Below are 16,583 nucleotides of genomic sequence, written 5' to 3' on the forward strand. Positions count from 1 at the left end.
TAATCCTACAAGTGGCTTTTCAAGGACTGGATGCGTAAGCTTAAAGGCGATCCGAAAATCTTTCGGGGATTTCGAGCGAAAGTCCTGTGTACAATACTGGGTGGGAATCTAAAAAATGGTGTGTGGCTCAGACACGCCAATCATGAGCTGTATAAAGTGCACACAGAAGATAATATTTTTTTTGTTAAACATCTTGGCTATGCACATGTTTCGAAATGGACAAATTGATATGAAATTTGCGAAAGAAAATCCACATGTCTTGGAGGCACTCGAACCCTCAACCTCCCTCTCTGTTTTACAAGTAGAAGCTTAGGAACAAAATTGCCAATTAGAAGCTTTTTAAACCAACCATCTTTGTAATGAACATTTATTATTCAAAAGAAATCAATAATCCGGTAGCCACTTTTAACCAAAACTTCTTCACTAATGTGGATGTTTGTGTGGGCCCTTGAACAGAGTCATCAAAGGGCACCCCTTCTCCACGTGAGCCTTCAGCTGATCGCATTCAGTACTGGCGGTCCAAGAAGAAGTTGGGCAATTCTGAAAAAAAAAATCATGACATTAAATTCATGTCTAATATTCTCCAATAATTGCACTCAGTCCCGACACTCACCGTAAACATAGTCGAATGCAAACATTCCTTGAAGACACCAGCAGCCACGCTGCACCCAAGACTGTCCTTCTCGGTTTCCAATGAGGACACCTGCTGATAGCACGTGTCAACGGCAGTTTTGGCAGCCGTTTGCCAATCGGATGATGATCCTACCAGGGCAACCAAAGTTGTGGTTGCAACATCCTTACTGATCACACCGTCGGTTATGACGCCTTCCTGTTCAAGGATGCACTGCGCCATACACTAGGAGGGGAAAAACGATCGGTTTAGATTGTGAAACGAAGATTCTCTTGCAATGACTTTACGTTGAAGCCAGGTGGAGGGCCTTGTGGTGGGTTACCCGGAGTTGGTGGCGGACCAGTTGGCTTCGGGAACTTCTGCTTACAAGTTTCGAACTTTTCATGCGGTGGCTTGATGTCGGGAAGTTTGCAACATTCTTTCGGGTTCTTATCGTTTGGCCGAGTGAAGCACTCCTGACTGATTTGCTGTTGACCGGAAACCTGACGAGAAAATTATATTGCAAGTCAAAGTGGATTTTACTCTAGATAACGATGATATTTACCGTGGCAATCGTCCCGATGACGGTAGCAATCAGAACTATGATGAGCTTCATGTTTTTGATGGAATTGCCTTGCTTCCGTCTGTGCTGGATCGAACTGAACACTGTTCTACGGTTAACAGAACACAGCACAGCAGCTTTTAAACTAAATTTCAGTTCCGAACTACAGACCGTGAAGTTAGGCCTTGGACAGAAAAAGTGTAAAAATGGTCAATTTATTACGTTTAAATTGTTCGGTGGGTAAATAATGATGCTGGAATTTGCAAGTTGTTCACAATTGAATTCACATTTGGTCGTCTGGCACTTCATGGGGATTTATTTCCTGCAGTGACATCAACGACGCACAAACTTTCACTTTTTATGTGTAAAATTTGATAATGTTGGGGTATTTTGACGCTTATCAATCAAAATAGGGTTACGGTTTATATTTATGTTCTTATACTTATGTACTTATACCCGACATAGGCTCGAAAACCAATGGAAAAGACACTTTTTGGCTATAACGCATGTATGTCAAAGCACATTTTTGTGAACAGGATATCTCTCGCTGCATTTTTTTCTCAAAATAATTGCTAAAGCTGTCTCTGATTATAAAACCTGAGATGTGAATGTATTGCGTGAATTAAAAATACCATCAGCAAGGTGGCTTTGTTGCAATACGCCACAAAGGACATTGGGGAACGAAGATCGAAACGCAGTACTCCCCTAGGGGACAACACACGGCATAGACGGAATCCACTACGGCCATTGCGGAGTATGGCAGATATCCAAGTAACACCAAAAATATATTTTTTTTTTTCATATTTCATTTCATAGCTAAATTATTTTGTGTTTTATTTTTGCGAGTAAGCAATATTTATGACTTCATTATAACATTCCTCGTAACTACCATTTTGAATGTTTTATTGATGTTATATAATTGCGACGGCACACATGATATGCATTCATTGACGAATACATAACAATTTAATTATTACATTCTTTCCGCAAGAGTAAAAAGACGAAAAAAATATTTGTTTTAAAAAATACATGCAGGTATATTGGAGTAAGATAGTGTCATGTCGACAATAAAAACATGAGACGGAATTCAAGCATGAATCATGAGAGTATTCGATTCAAAATGTTTTCAGAATTCAATATGCGCAAAATGTAAGAAAAGGCTGCAGGCTATAATGTACATATAAATTACAAAGGGATTACCCTTCTGAACACGGCGTACAAAAATTTGTCACGTTTTCTGTTCAACAGAAAAAGATCGCTATTAACGTTTGTAATCTTACGTGATTTCCTGACGGTCCCAATTTGGAAATTTTCATTTTGCACCCTGTATCCGAGGCTTCCCCTTAGACGTAGTTTACGTCAAAAATCACATAAATGTTGCTCCAGTGTTGTTCAAAGAATTATGAGTTTATAAAAATAATAAATAATAGGAAAACAGTTATTATTCCCAACAGGATATTGAATTTGGCGAACCGACTGCGATGAACCTAACCACCCGGTCAAAAGATATTTAGCCCAATGATGTTTCGTCAAATGGCACTTGGTCGTAAATATTACGTCGAATGGACATTAGGTTATATGTCCATTTGGCCTAAATGATGATGATGATGATCCCGTCACACATCCCTACAAAAGTTAGAGCTAGACAATTTATTTTCAAGGTAAATCATTGAGCAATAAAAAAAATATGAAAATTTTCATAAAAAAATATAAAAACCCAGATTAATTCACCTAGTGGTGATGGAGCCTTTCTCGTATGTCAGCGGTTCTCAACCTGGGGTACATGTACCCCTGGGGTACCTTCGTTGACCTCAGGGGGTACCTCGGACAAGAATGCGTAATGGCGGATGTAGTACAATTGCAATCAAAACTTATTGATCAAGATTTGATAATTATGCAATTTTTTATTTCAAAGCTTTTTCTTGTACATAATATGCATGGTGATTAGTAAATCAAAGCCTATTGAATCGTGCCCTCCAAAACAAGCACAGTGTATGAAGGGCTGTGCGACAAAAGATCGAAAGGACAAAATGAACAAATTTAAAAAAAATCTTTAATGCAATTTACCTATTTGAAACAAAATATTGAATAATATGTTAACTTCAACATGCTTCGGAACTAAAATTAAAGTCTGAAGGTACGGAAACCTCCATTTGAGAGACATGAAGGTTTTTTTCCAAAAAGCTCATTTGCTTCGTTGCAAGAGAATTGAAAATATCCTTCCACGCTTCAAACAGCTCGAAGTCTCGGCTCGGAGGCTACTTTTCAGCAGGTTCGGAAGACTTCTTTCAAGGGGTTCAGTAACCTCAAAGAATCTCGTAAGCCTCCTTTCAAGAGGCTCAAATGCCTACTTTAAGAGGCTCGAAAGCTTCTCTTCGAGTGGCCCGAAAGCCTCTTTTTAAGAGGCGCGGAAGCCTACTTTCAAGAGGCCTAGCAGCCTCCTATCAAGAGGCTCTAAGGCTTCCTTCAAGATGCTCGGATTTTTTTTTGGCTTGGAAGCATAAATTCAAGAGGCTCAGAGGCGTTCATTCAAGATGCTCAGAAGCCTTCTTTTAAGTGGCTCGAAAGCCGCCTTTCAAGAGGCTCGGAAGCCTCTCTTCAAGTGGCTCCTTTCAAAAGGCTTGGAAGCTTCCCTTCAAGAGATGAAGAGAAATTCTTCTTCCAAGAGGCTTGGAAGCGTACTTTCAAGATGCTCAGAAGCCTCCTTGAAAGCCGCTTTCAAGAGGCTCTGAAGTTTCCTTTCAAGATGCTAGGTAGCCTTTCTTCAAGATGATTGGAAGCCTTCCTTCAAGCAGCTCTGAAGCCCCCTTTTAAGAGTCGATAGCCGCCGTTCATAAGGCCGGAAGTAGGGGTTCCATTTTTCCCGGGAATCAACTTCCCTGGAAACGGAAAATAAAATGTTAACTTCCCGGGATTTCCCGGGATCCCGGGAAATAAAACAATTATGCGAAAATCATTACTTGAAATAATAACTTAGGATAAAAATATATATACTTTCGACCTTAGGGGATTGATATTTGCTATATTGTGCTTAAATGAATAAAAAGTTGTTGAAAAGTCTGAGAATTTTCTCTGTTTAAAGCTATGTACTTTTCGGTGGTTATTTGGCGTCTCAGTCTATATTGTGAATGAAAAACAACTATATGTTTTCTTTTTCCAACGTTTTGATTGGAGAAAGAAAACATAATATATGTATAGTTGTTTTTTATTCACAATATAGACAAAGACGCCAAATAACCACCGAAAAGTACATTGCTAACAGTCGACATAATTCAAACAGTTTAAATAGTTCGAAAAGCGTTACCTCTTTCTGCAAAACGTCATCACGAGCATCAGATGGCAAATTTTCAGCATCTGCTCTCGTTCAAGAGTAAGATCTGCTGTGTACAGATGAGCTCCGCTTTGTGCTACATTTCCCTAATGTTTGCATTCTTCCTTGATATGGGGGAGAAGACGGCTTTGACAGGATTTGTTCTCTTATTATTAAAGGTTCTTAACATCAACCATTCTGGTACTCGTCCGTATATTATCTTAATACAAACAATATTCTGGTCAAATTTGATTTATAATACGAACCTTGATACGACACTTGTGCATATTTCGCCTTTGAATTTGAGGTATTAATGAAAATATTTTCAACAATGAAATGCCCCAGAAATGCATAAAATTGCTTAAGTTTGGCGAGTTTTTATTATTAGACTGTTCTAATGACCTTATAGTAAAGACCCAAAATATGTTAGCTTTTGTACTCTGAAATGTCCAGACAGTAAATTCTCAATAGTTCATTAATTTAGAAAAAAGACATCTGTAAACAAAAACGAGTGTTTGAAACATGAGTCCGTTTGGAACAGGAGTCAGGGTTTGAATCAAAAAGTATTGAATGTCTTTAAAAAAACCTCTGATAATAAACCTACCAGAGCCGTCACTGACCTTGCCTAAATATCTGCGATCTGGAGAAAATTTGCCGCTGTGCATGAATAAATAACTTTGTTTTGCTATTGAGAAATTTCAATAAACACTAAATTTTGATTTCGACTTCGTAACACCCACCGGCGATTGGGCCTACTAAATAAATAAACGGCCGATGGAAACATATGCTTTGCTTTGCCTCCCTTCAACACGCATTAGGATTGAACTGCATAATAAATACTAGCATCCACAGAAAACTTTATTTTTTTTAATATGGGGTGTAATCTACTTTGAAACCGAAATATGCTATTAAATAGAAGTTTCATTATGGAAACAGTGAACAGATGTTAGTCAAAAATATGGTTGATACTTCTTCATCAAAATAAAAAAAGGATTTTTAAATACTTTAACTTAATAATTTCCAGGGAAATTCGGGAAACTAAAGATTGCTTCCCGGGAATCGGGAATCCCGGGAAAATTGATTTCCCGGGAAATCTTTTCCGGGAATGGAAGCCCTACCCGGAAGCCTCCGTTCAAGAAGCTTGGAAGCCTGCCTTCAAGAGGTTCGGAAGCTTCCCTTGAAGCGGCTAAGAATTATTCTTTCAAGAGGCTTGGAAGCATACTTTCAAAAATCTCAGAAGCTTTCTTTTAAGTGGCTTGAAAGCCGCCTCTCAAGAGGCCCTGAATCCTTCCTTGAAAAGACTCTGAAGCCCCTCTCAAGGGCTCGAGAGCCGCCTTTCAAGAGACACGAAATTTATTTTCTAAGAAAATTGGGAGCATACTTTCAAGTGGCTCGAACGCCTGAAGCTCTGAAACCTCCCTTCAAGATGCTCGGAAGCCTCTTTTCAAGAGGATCGGGAGCCTTTTTTCAGGAGGCTCTGAAATCCCCTTGAAAGGGCTCGAAAATAGCTTTTTAAGAAGCCCCGAAGCCTCCCTTCAAGAGGCTTGGAAACCTTTTTTCAAGAGGCTCAGAAGCTTCCCTTGAATAGGCTCGGATTTCTTCTTTGAAGAGGCTTGTATCCTTTACTTTCAACAAACTCTGAAGTCTCCCTTCAAGATGCTCAGGAGCTTCCAGTAGACAAATAAAGTCCCGCTGGAAGCTTGATGTATAAATTTGCTTTGAATTGGAATTTTTCGCGGAATAATGCAAATTTCAGCCATCTTCATGGAGCGCCATATATCCCGTTAGTTTTCGTCGTTTTCATATATTTCATCTACGCTTGTTTTCATTTACACCAAAAAATAGGGGGTACCTCAATTAACGCAAAAGTCTGAAGGGGTACCTGTCAAGAAAAAGGTTGAGAACCGCTGGTCTACATATAGCGCTGTATATGGAGACGAAGTATCAGAATTTTGGCTGTTACGCCCTTTTCAAATGTTGATCAAGAAATGTCGATCCGGATAAGAAGGTGTACGGAGGCATACATACAGACTACTTTATGAGGGGGCAGCAGGGACCATGTCCAAGGGCTTGACGACCCCTCCCCAGCTGTCTGCGAGTCAGGGAGAACTGCCTAGGGCGTGGTGGGATTTAGCAGTGGGCTCTGCTAAAATCCCTCCCAAAAAACCACAAGTGCCCGTAAGCGGACTCTATCAAAGCGACTGTGTGCCGCTTCAAAAGCACAAGCCCAGGGAGGGAGTGCCAACTGGCATGTGGAGTGTCCCTACTTCGGTAGGGTAGTGCGTGAGCTGCTTTGGCAGGGAGTGAGTGATCTGTTTGTGCTGAGGCAGGAGTGTCATAGCGAGTCGCCGCCGCTATGGCAGCCTCGAAGCGCAGCAGAAGTCTGAGTATGGACTGCACGTGCTGAGGTAAGAGTGCCGTGGCGTTGCTACCGTTATCGCTACCTCGAGGCGTGGCTGTGGAGTGATAGAGTAAGTTGTGGAGTGTACCTACTTCGGTAGGGTAGCGCGTGAGCTGCTTCGGCAGGGAGTGAGTGATCTGGTTGTGCTGAGGCAGGAGTGTCATGGCGTGTCTCCGCCGCTATTGTCACCTCAAAGCGCAGCAGAAGTCTGAGTATGGACTGCACATGCTGAGGCAGGAGTCGAGGTATCCCATCGACACCTCGAGGCATTGCAGTGGAGTGTTAGAGTGAGCACCTGAAAAAGGGTCACATGGAGCGAATGGTCTTTGGAGAAGCTGCTTCGGCGGCAGGGTAGCAGTGGGTTGTACCCACACACCTACAGTTGTGCACATGTGGTGCATGGTGGTGGTCTGCTTCGGCAGTGGTGTGATTGATCTGCTCGTGCTGAGGCAGAGTGTCGTAGCGCAATATCTGTAGGCCCAGGCAGTTACCGCTATTGACACCTCGAGGCATGGCAGCGGAGCGTCCGGGAGAGCATCCAAGTAAGACTCAAATGGAGTGAATGGGGTGCGAGTCAGTCTCGCGTGGGACGAGTGCCTGTGTGAGCGATAATGAGTGAGTACGCTTAGTACTGCCGTCCCCAGAAGTAGTACTGCGAGGTAGTTCCTGGGAAACGATGGTGGAGCCAAGGGAGTTTAGTCGGTATTACCGGTATGGTCGAGTCCGACACTCCAGTACACTTCCGTGCGGTAGTTTGGCAACTACAATGCACGTGTACTGGGTTAGTGTGTAAATGCATTCTCCCTTGTAAAAAAAAAAAAAAAAAAAAAAAAAGACTACTTTATGAGCAGTTACTGGAAGTAGACAAACTTACGGTTGGATGGTCGAAATGCCTATTGAAAGCCGCCCCAGAAGTGATCAAATCTGCGGAGAGATGCTTCAAGTGTTTGGGCTTTGGACACTGGGCAAGAGCTTGTAAAGGTCCAGACAGATCTAACATGTGCTGGAAATGTGGGGAAACAGGTCATCTTGCGAGAGACTGCACGCAAACACCGAAGTGTATGCTTTGCACTTCAGAGGACGGAAATGACCATTAGACGGATGGCTACAAATCCCCAGCCTACAAGAGGGCGATCGCAGGCCAGCAGTAGTGAAGATAATTCAGATTAATCTGAATCATTGTGAAACCGCACAGCAATTGTTATGGCAGTCTACAGCAGAAACGATGTGTGATATCGCGATAATTGCAGAGCCGTATCGAGTTCCCCCTGATAACGGCAACTGGGACAGATAGGACGGGTTTGGCAGCGATACAGGTTATGGGCAAATTCCCTATTCAAGAAGTAGTGGAGAGTTCATACGAAGGCTTCGTGATTGCCAAAATCAACGGCGTCTTCATATGCAGCTGCTATGCACCTCCAAGGTGGACCGTGGGACAGTTCAGCCAGATATTGAATCAGTTATAACCGATAAGCTGATCGGACGAAGGCCGGTAGTCATAGGAGGTGACTTCAATGCCTGGGCCGTAGAATGGGGCAGTCGAGTGATCAACACAAGAGGATCCCAAGTAACATTTCAAGTTTTATTCCACTCTTGGAATGGTTTTCACGATCAAATTATAAGAACTCACAATAAAACTCATTATTATACGATAACCATCTGATGACCACTATTAGATATGGCTAAGTGGCCCTCTCTAGATGACCACTATAAACCTCTTATAAGCGTATTTGAAAACCCTTTTTGAACCACCCGCAAAAAAGGAATTTTGGCTGCGGCAGCTGTCAAAAATGTTGGTTTAAAAGAAGGGAAACAAAATTACGGAGAAATAATACCAAAATGGACTGATGATGAAAATTATGATAAGGATGCCATCACAATAATATTTATTCAGGTTTGTTTTGCAACATTCTATCATTGAAATAAGTTGCGGTTTCGATTTTATTATGAAGGCTAGGTAAATAATAAGATTCTATACTACGCGCCGGCAAAATAATGTAGTTCAGCGCAATAAATTGAAATCAATTAAAATATCAACATTGCAAATATCCACTTAATCTGTAGATTTTGACCCTGATATGTTTCCAATTCTAATCACCAGGAGAAGTGTTCTAAGCGACGAAAATATTATCTAATTATTGGTTTCAGCGATAAATTTGACTGATTTGAAAATGCTTCTTCTTTTCCAATATGGCCATCATCAATTCGATCAGAAAAATGTTGCTCTTATTTCACACTCTTATAAACTCTTTGCAATGCAAATATTCTTATTGCGGTTATTAATTTGACATCATTACGAACAAATTTTTTGGCTTTTTTCGAGCTTTGAAAATATGGCTTATTGCGCTCTTCATCACAACCATAGAGCAACTCATAAAATCAATTATAATTTGACGTTTGAGGCTTTTTCAGCAGATTTTTGAGAAGTTTATTGATAGTAATAAGAGTGCCAATAAAACTGGACAACTAGCCATGGTGATTGCTGTCATGAATCCGTTATAAGAATTAAATAAATCCAACAAGCATGGAAATTGTTACTTGGGATATATCCTGCAGGAAGCTCTAGCGAAGCTGGATATACGATTGTGTAACGAAGGCTCGATGAGCACATTTCGGAGAGATGGGGGCGAGTCTATCATCGACATCACGCTCTGCAGTCCTTCGTTGACGGCAAGTATGGACTGGAGAGTTAGCGAGGAGCGACCACCAGGCGATTCACTACCGTATTGGCCAACGAAACCCTGGTGCAACACGAAGAAGGATAACCAGGGAACGGAAGTGGAAAAACTCAAAGGTGCAGCCCAATCGGGTTGTACGCAAAGTTGACGTTGAACTACGTAGCTGTATGTAATGTACAGGGTTTCGATTATTCTGTGCGATTGGACTAAAGCAAGCGTTTATCTTATGCTCCTGAGATTGATTTGAAATAGAAGATAAAAATATTTTTTTCAAATAATCGAGGATGAACAACACTCTCAAGCGTTCACATATCCAAATTATCAATTTATAAAAACTCATAGAGAGTAAGAATCGTTCGATAATTGTATCTCGATTCGAAGCATTGGTAAATGCTACTTTTGAACTTAACACCAAACACAATGCCAAACATCCGATTGAACTTCATTATTGACATTAAATTGGTACTAGTTAGGTTTACATTTAATGATACTCGATTTAAAAATTTGAAAAGCATAACCCTGGCTGATAGTGCACGACGCAAACTGGAACAGAGACTAAGCACCCGTCACTAAGTCAGTCTAAGCCCTGGTGGCTCATTACAGAAAAACCCATTGCGAAAGCTGGGCTGTCAACGGCGTTTGGTGGTCATCCCTATGGAGGATGTCAGAGTAGACGCGACAAAGAAGTTTGGCAGTTTAATAATTATTATTCCTTCACGTGAGTAGCGTCGGACCCTAGCGTTTTCTCTGGCAGACACCTACGAATCAGCAAAAACGAGCTGAAGAAAGTTTACCAGAATGCAATCATTGCAGCAGCGAAGAAGATTTTGAGCCTCTACTGGCATCAATAGACGTAAGCAAGAAGATGCCGTCAAACGCCCCAAGCTTTCGAGAGAAAACGCACGTTTAAGTTAGCAGAAACAAACTGCAACAGCTAAAAGCCCTGCAATGGTGGACATAAAAATCTTTTAATTAATAACTAAAGAAATGCCAATAGATTACTAAGCTGAAAAGCAGGCAAACTTTCCAGTTGGAAAGTAGTGCTATGCAGTGGCGTAGCCAGAAAATTGGTCGGGGGGGGGGGGGGCTTTCTGAACATTTTTTTTTCGCAAGGCAAATTTCTTCTAAAAGTTATGTCTTTATGGGGGGGTTTATGCCCAAAACCACCCCCGTGGCTACGCCACTGGTGCTATGGAAGAAGAAGCTTGCGATGCACTTACGAGATTGACTGAATCACCGAAACCGAGTACTAAGCTGTTAGCAAGTTTTTAATTAAAAATATTATCATACATTGATATTGTAACACACTAAAGTCGGTTTTTATGCAGGGGATATGGGCCGCGTAGATGAAAACAACGTAAAAAGCCGCGTAAATTCCTAAATATGTCTGGATGAACCGCGGAAGTCCAAAAATTCGAGTGAAAAAAATCGCATAAAAAACAATTCCTGTAAAAATAACCGCGTAAAAAACGACTTTAGTGTACATTGGGTATGAAGCGTTGACTCTTCCCTGATCGAATGGTCCATGAAAATTGAAAATCCATCGAGAAACGGCTAAGCTATTAACGATCAAAGTCTATCATATTTTCGTGACGTTTTTCAGTTTTTTGCAATCGTAAAGTGTACCCCAATATAGAAAAGACAGACGTAGTTCTACGTCAAAAGAAGGCCTTCAACAAAGACCTATTCGTTGAGGCACTTCGACCGGACAGCACTACCGAGATCATTGATGCGGCCGAGCTATTAAGAAGGATGGTAAGGGCTTGCGATGCTACAATGCCATGAAAACTATAACCGAGAGGCAATCGGCGTCCAGCTTACTGGTGGAACGACAGGCTCAGTACGCTACGCGCTGCTTGCCTCAAAGCTCGGAGGCGGGCACAGAGAGCAAGGACGGAACCAGAGAGAGAGAATGTCATTTCATTTATTTAGTTTACATCTAAACAGATAACACTGAATCAACAATTTGACAATACACGGTTCGGGGCCGCATCTCTCCATCCTCGAATACGCCCCACGCTCGATAAGTTGTTTTGCACCTGATCTGCCCACCTCGCTCGCTGCGCTCCACGGCGTATCGTACCTGCCGGATCGGAAGCGAACACCATCTTTGCAGGGTTGCTGTCCGGCATTCTTGCAACATATCCTTCCCATCGTACCCTTCCGGCTTTAGCTACCTTCTGGATACTCATTCTTCGCCGCCACACACCGTCTTCTTGCACACCGCCAAAGATGGCCCTAAGCACCCGTCTCTCGAATACTCCGAGTCCTTGCAAGTCCTCTTCGAGCATTGTCCATGTTTCATGTCCGTAGAGGACAACCGGTCTTATTAGCGTCTTGTGCTGACACCCCAAGTAGCACACACAACATATTCCTAAAATCACTTTGTTTATATTTAGTTTCATTAAAGGCATTGGAAAAACATCAAAGCACGAAAAAGTTGCATCAAGATGTCAAAAACTTTCGAATTGTGATCAAAGTTTCATTAAAATTGCAGTACGTGTTTGACATTAGGAAACAAACAAACAAGGAATACTGCACTTCATGTTGCAAACACGAAACAAAATCATTAAGTTGCATATTTTTTACTATGTTACTTCAATGCGTCTTTGAAAATTTAATTGTTTGTTAAAATTAAGTTGCAGATAAGTTGAATATGTCTTCGTGTTTAATTTAGCATCGTTCATCGTTTTGACAACTTACAATTTTTTCTTGTGATGGTGCAATCAAGCAACAGAAAACCCTAGTACAAAACTTCATAATCGTATGGTTTTTATGGTGAATCAACATGCAGTCCCTTCGAAGTGTTGAACGGTGCTGTGGTAGAGTGAAGGACTATCTATCACAAGATCCATAAATCGAATCCAGTTTTATATTTTTTTTTTCCGCTGAAGTATTTTGCAACAATATTGCAATTTTACTGCAATCGAAGGATGTTTCCGTATGCTCCACCTCATGCGTTTTTTAGATTGCAAGAGAGTTATGTTTGGTGGCACATATGCAAAGATTGTTTCTTTCCGAATAGTTGCAACACAGTGAAATGTTCAGTAGTGAAACAATTTGTGCTGCTTGGGACATTTGGTTCGGTGGCGAATCTTTTTTGACTGCAGTTTCTTCTGGAGCCCGTAGTAGGCCCGACTTCCACAGATGATGCGTCTTCGTATTTCACGACTAACATTGTTATCAGCCGTTAGCAAGGATCCGAGGTAGACGAATTCCTTGACCACCTCGAAGGTATCCCCGTCTATCGTAACACTGTTTCCTAGGCGGGTTCTGTCGCGCTCGGTTCCGCCCACAAGCATGTACTTTGTCTTTGATGCATTCACCACCAGTCCAACTTTTGTTGCTTCACGTTTCCCGCGGGTGTACAGTTCTGCCACCTTTGCAAATGTTCGGTCGACAATGTCCATGTCATCCGCGAAACAAATAAATTGACTGGATCTGTTCAATCAAAGTTAATTGCCTATTTTCGGGGATTAAACCACCTGACTTGGACATTAATTTACAATGTTGTGAAAACTCAAATGTGAATATGTACATGAAAAGGAAGATATTGATTTGGGAAATGTATTGGAGGTAACCACTTCCCCTTCGATGGGACTCGAACCCATGACTCTACAGTACGCTAGACTGGTGCTTTAACCAACTAAGCTACGAAGGACCTCCGTCGGCCTTCGCAACCTAGCGGCTTATAAACGAGCTCAAGATTCCCAAATTGGTACTATACACATATGGAAGTGTTAGCTTGAGAAATGGATTGCGAGTGATTTGACTTGAGCGTTCAAATCTCCTATGATGATTTTAACGTCGTGGCTTGGGCAGCTGTCGTACTCACGTTCCAGCTGCGCATAGAATGCGTCCTTATCATCATCAGTGCTTCCGGAGTGTGGGCTCTGGACGTTGATGATGCTGAAGAACCGGCCTTTGATCCTCAATCTGCACATTCTTTCATTGATCGGCCACCACCCGATCACGCGCCTTTGCATATCGCCCATCACTATGAAAGCTGTTCCCAGCTCGTGTGTGTTGCCGCAGCTCTGGTAGATGGTATGATTACCTCTAAACGTTCGCACCATTGATCCCTTCCAACAAACCTCCTGCAGCGCTACGATGCCGAATCCACGGTCTTTGAGCACATCGGCGAGTATGCGTGTGCTCCCGATGAAGTTGAGAGATTTGCAGTTCCACGAACCGAGTTTCCAATCGCCAGTCCCTTTTCGTCGCGGTGGTCTTCGCCGATGGTTCCGGTCCGTACTCTCTTGTTGATTGTTCGTTGTTTATGTCACCAAACCCCCTAAATTTCCGGAGGACCATTCCTGCTTATTCCCGGTGCACCATGATGCACAGTTTCACTTAGAGTCTCTCGCTGGCATTCGAACGATGCTCAGCCGCCCTGAACATGGAGAATCGACACTTAGTAAGATGTGCACCTCCGGAAGAGCAAGCCCCCTTCCCTATCAGCATACGACTATAGTTCCCACCGCAGTTGGTTACCCGATCTTCCCTAAGGTTGCTCGTATCCCGGCCAGCACCACGGGGAGGTAGGGATAGGAGTTGCTGGGTAAGAGGCTAAGGACCGCGAGATGGGGTCTATTTTATTCCTCCAGATACGCGAAGTACCAATGGTACACTTTACCCAGAATTTGCGTCTCGAATTAACGATTTTACTAAGTTATCTACTACCGGATGAAATTCGCTTTCAACAGTCGAATGTCCTTTCAATAATATTCCCTCCGACCAAATGTCCTTTCGACTAAATGTCATTCGACGAACTATCCCAAAGCCTTTCCTGCGAGGTCATCTTTTTGTTTCAGTTAGATTTGTTCAACTGATTCATTCAAGCAACAGCACACATATTACGGTACCGTTGTTAAATTGCAGATTGTTTTCTCGTGATTACAGAAGCATCTTTACCATGGCTATGATCATATTCATTTACAGTACGATGTTCCAAGCCTCATATGAATAAAGGTGGCGTTTATTGTTTTTTACAAGTAGGAAGAGGGTAGGGAGTATCACGTTGTCTCGCACCTATGTTTTAACTGCTTTTACCTCCTTTTTGTAGTTCGGGCGCTGACCTGACCTGGTGGGACGCAGTTTCCGCAAAGTAATGCCTCACCGCATTCCTATTTAGGGTCTGTTCACAAATTACGTAACGCAAAAATCCGAGTTTTTGACCCCCTCCCTCCCCCTCGTAACAAAAAGTAACATTTTTGGTACCCCCTCCCTCCCCCATGTAACGCGTAACTGTGAACATTTCAAAGGCAGATTTTTTTCCTTCTTTGAAGCATTTGGGTTTTGGTATTTTTTGAACACTGTTAGAATAGGGACGGCACATGATCAAAAATCAAGGATATCAAGAATGCAGCTAGTAGAAACGAAAATAGAATTTGCGATCATAACCATTTACATAGTTTTGTGGAACTGTGGTGTCGAGAAATACAATATTCGCTTGGTATTTTTACACATATTAGTCCCGCTTTGTCCCTTATATACGATAACGATAAATGAGCATGAGCATGAGCATGAGATGACCGTACAATTCGTAGTTGCTACTCCGTGATTGACCTGAACTAGCGGAATTGCACAGGGAACCAACAGATGGAACTTGGGATTAGAACTCCATCCTCAATGTGCACGTTCCGAAAGCTCAACTTTTAATGGGTCAATAACGGCGCCGGCCACGTCCTTACGATCATCTAGGGAAGGGAAGGAATGTTAATGTAACAACCGTTGTTTTAGAGACCGACGAATCGTCTGCATCTCTACGGTCGTTACGGGAAGGAGTATTGTAAGTAGGGAAGGAAGTGTCATTACTTAGATCAGGATTCACCTTGGTAAGTGATGTAATCCAAGTAACTAGCATGTTAATGTTGACGCGAGAACAAAGTATAGATCGGTTACAACGTATTTTGTTGTGTTCTTGTTCACCCAACGTAAGGGCAGACAATCATTCGCTCCGGTAGCGCTATTGCTAATTAATCTTAAGTGTCCGCGATAATCAGTTATCGTGATTGTTTTATTCATCTAACGCGAGGAAAAATTATCAATATCTTAGCGATAATTAAATCTATACTAGAACAATTATTTCACGAAGCTCGAACAAATTTTTTTATTTCGAACGTCAAAAAATTTGCCTTTCGGAAATCGGACGGTTTTTGCATATTAACACGGACCATTTGCATTTCAGTACCGTCATATGGGGGGAAGATGATCATTGGGACGAAGATGATCATTTAATTGAAGGACCTAATTTTTTCATGAAATGGTGGTCTAGTAGATCAAAAATTATAATCTGTTTAAATAATGCTAGAGCTAGGTAGAAAATCCGAGTTTTTCGATTGTAATCATAAAAGTGTAGTTCGTGAAAGAAAGACAGAGATAGTCATAAATGACGCTAGTTTCAACATTTATTCAAATAATCTAGTGTATCTTGACGGCTAGGTCATAATGATTTTAGTAGAGTTGTCTTGATCAACTTTACCCCAAACCAGATTACTCAAAAAATGTGTGATAATTTAATTTATTAAAATTAAAATTTAAACACACATTGTTATTGCATGTTTTGTCTTAAAAGTGATCATTTTCCCCCCAGATGACGGTACAACTTAGATAATTTGTACAATACACCAAAAAAAATTACACGTATCCAATATACAAGATCATCTCGAAGAATGAAAGGCAAATGTGGCTATCATCCATTTATTGACTTACACTGAGAATTCCGGTAAGATATTAAATGTATAATACCAAACAAAGAAAAAACGTGTACTCATGGCTTATGATCCTGCAGAAGAAAAAAAAACAGAATCGGCAGTCATATAAATATCAAACTCGTCAAAAAATATATGTATGAATTATATAGACCTCAAAATTTTCGTGTTCGTTCCTCGTTAGACAATCGGAAACAGTTGCAACACCGTACAATATTAGGGATGCCAGGTGATATTTTCGAATGTCTTCACAGTCGAGTAAAATGTCTTTAAATATCTTCAACATTAAAACTCATCAGCGAAAAATAG

General features: G+C 41.5%; 1 protein-coding gene across 2 annotated transcripts in view; it reads right to left on the bottom strand.

The window, feature by feature from the left end:
- Positions 1 to 351: 351 nt before the first annotated feature.
- LOC134214510 (general odorant-binding protein 67-like) overlaps positions 352 to 16,583 on the bottom strand; it is a 54,443-nt gene continuing 38,211 nt past the window's right edge. For both annotated transcript variants that reach the window (XM_062693867.1, XM_062693868.1), the window contains exons 2-5: positions 1,176 to 1,356; positions 919 to 1,113; positions 614 to 856; positions 352 to 540 (exon numbers count right to left, since the gene is read on the bottom strand). In XM_062693867.1, coding sequence (XP_062549851.1) covers positions 424 to 540; positions 614 to 856; positions 919 to 1,113; positions 1,176 to 1,356 — 736 coding nt within the window. In that variant the 3' untranslated portion in view covers positions 352 to 423. The remainder of the gene's footprint in view (positions 541 to 613; positions 857 to 918; positions 1,114 to 1,175; positions 1,357 to 16,583) is intronic.

Source organism: Armigeres subalbatus, chromosome 2 (assembly GCF_024139115.2).
Source record: "Armigeres subalbatus isolate Guangzhou_Male chromosome 2, GZ_Asu_2, whole genome shotgun sequence".
Classification (NCBI taxonomy): domain Eukaryota; kingdom Metazoa; phylum Arthropoda; class Insecta; order Diptera; family Culicidae; genus Armigeres; species Armigeres subalbatus.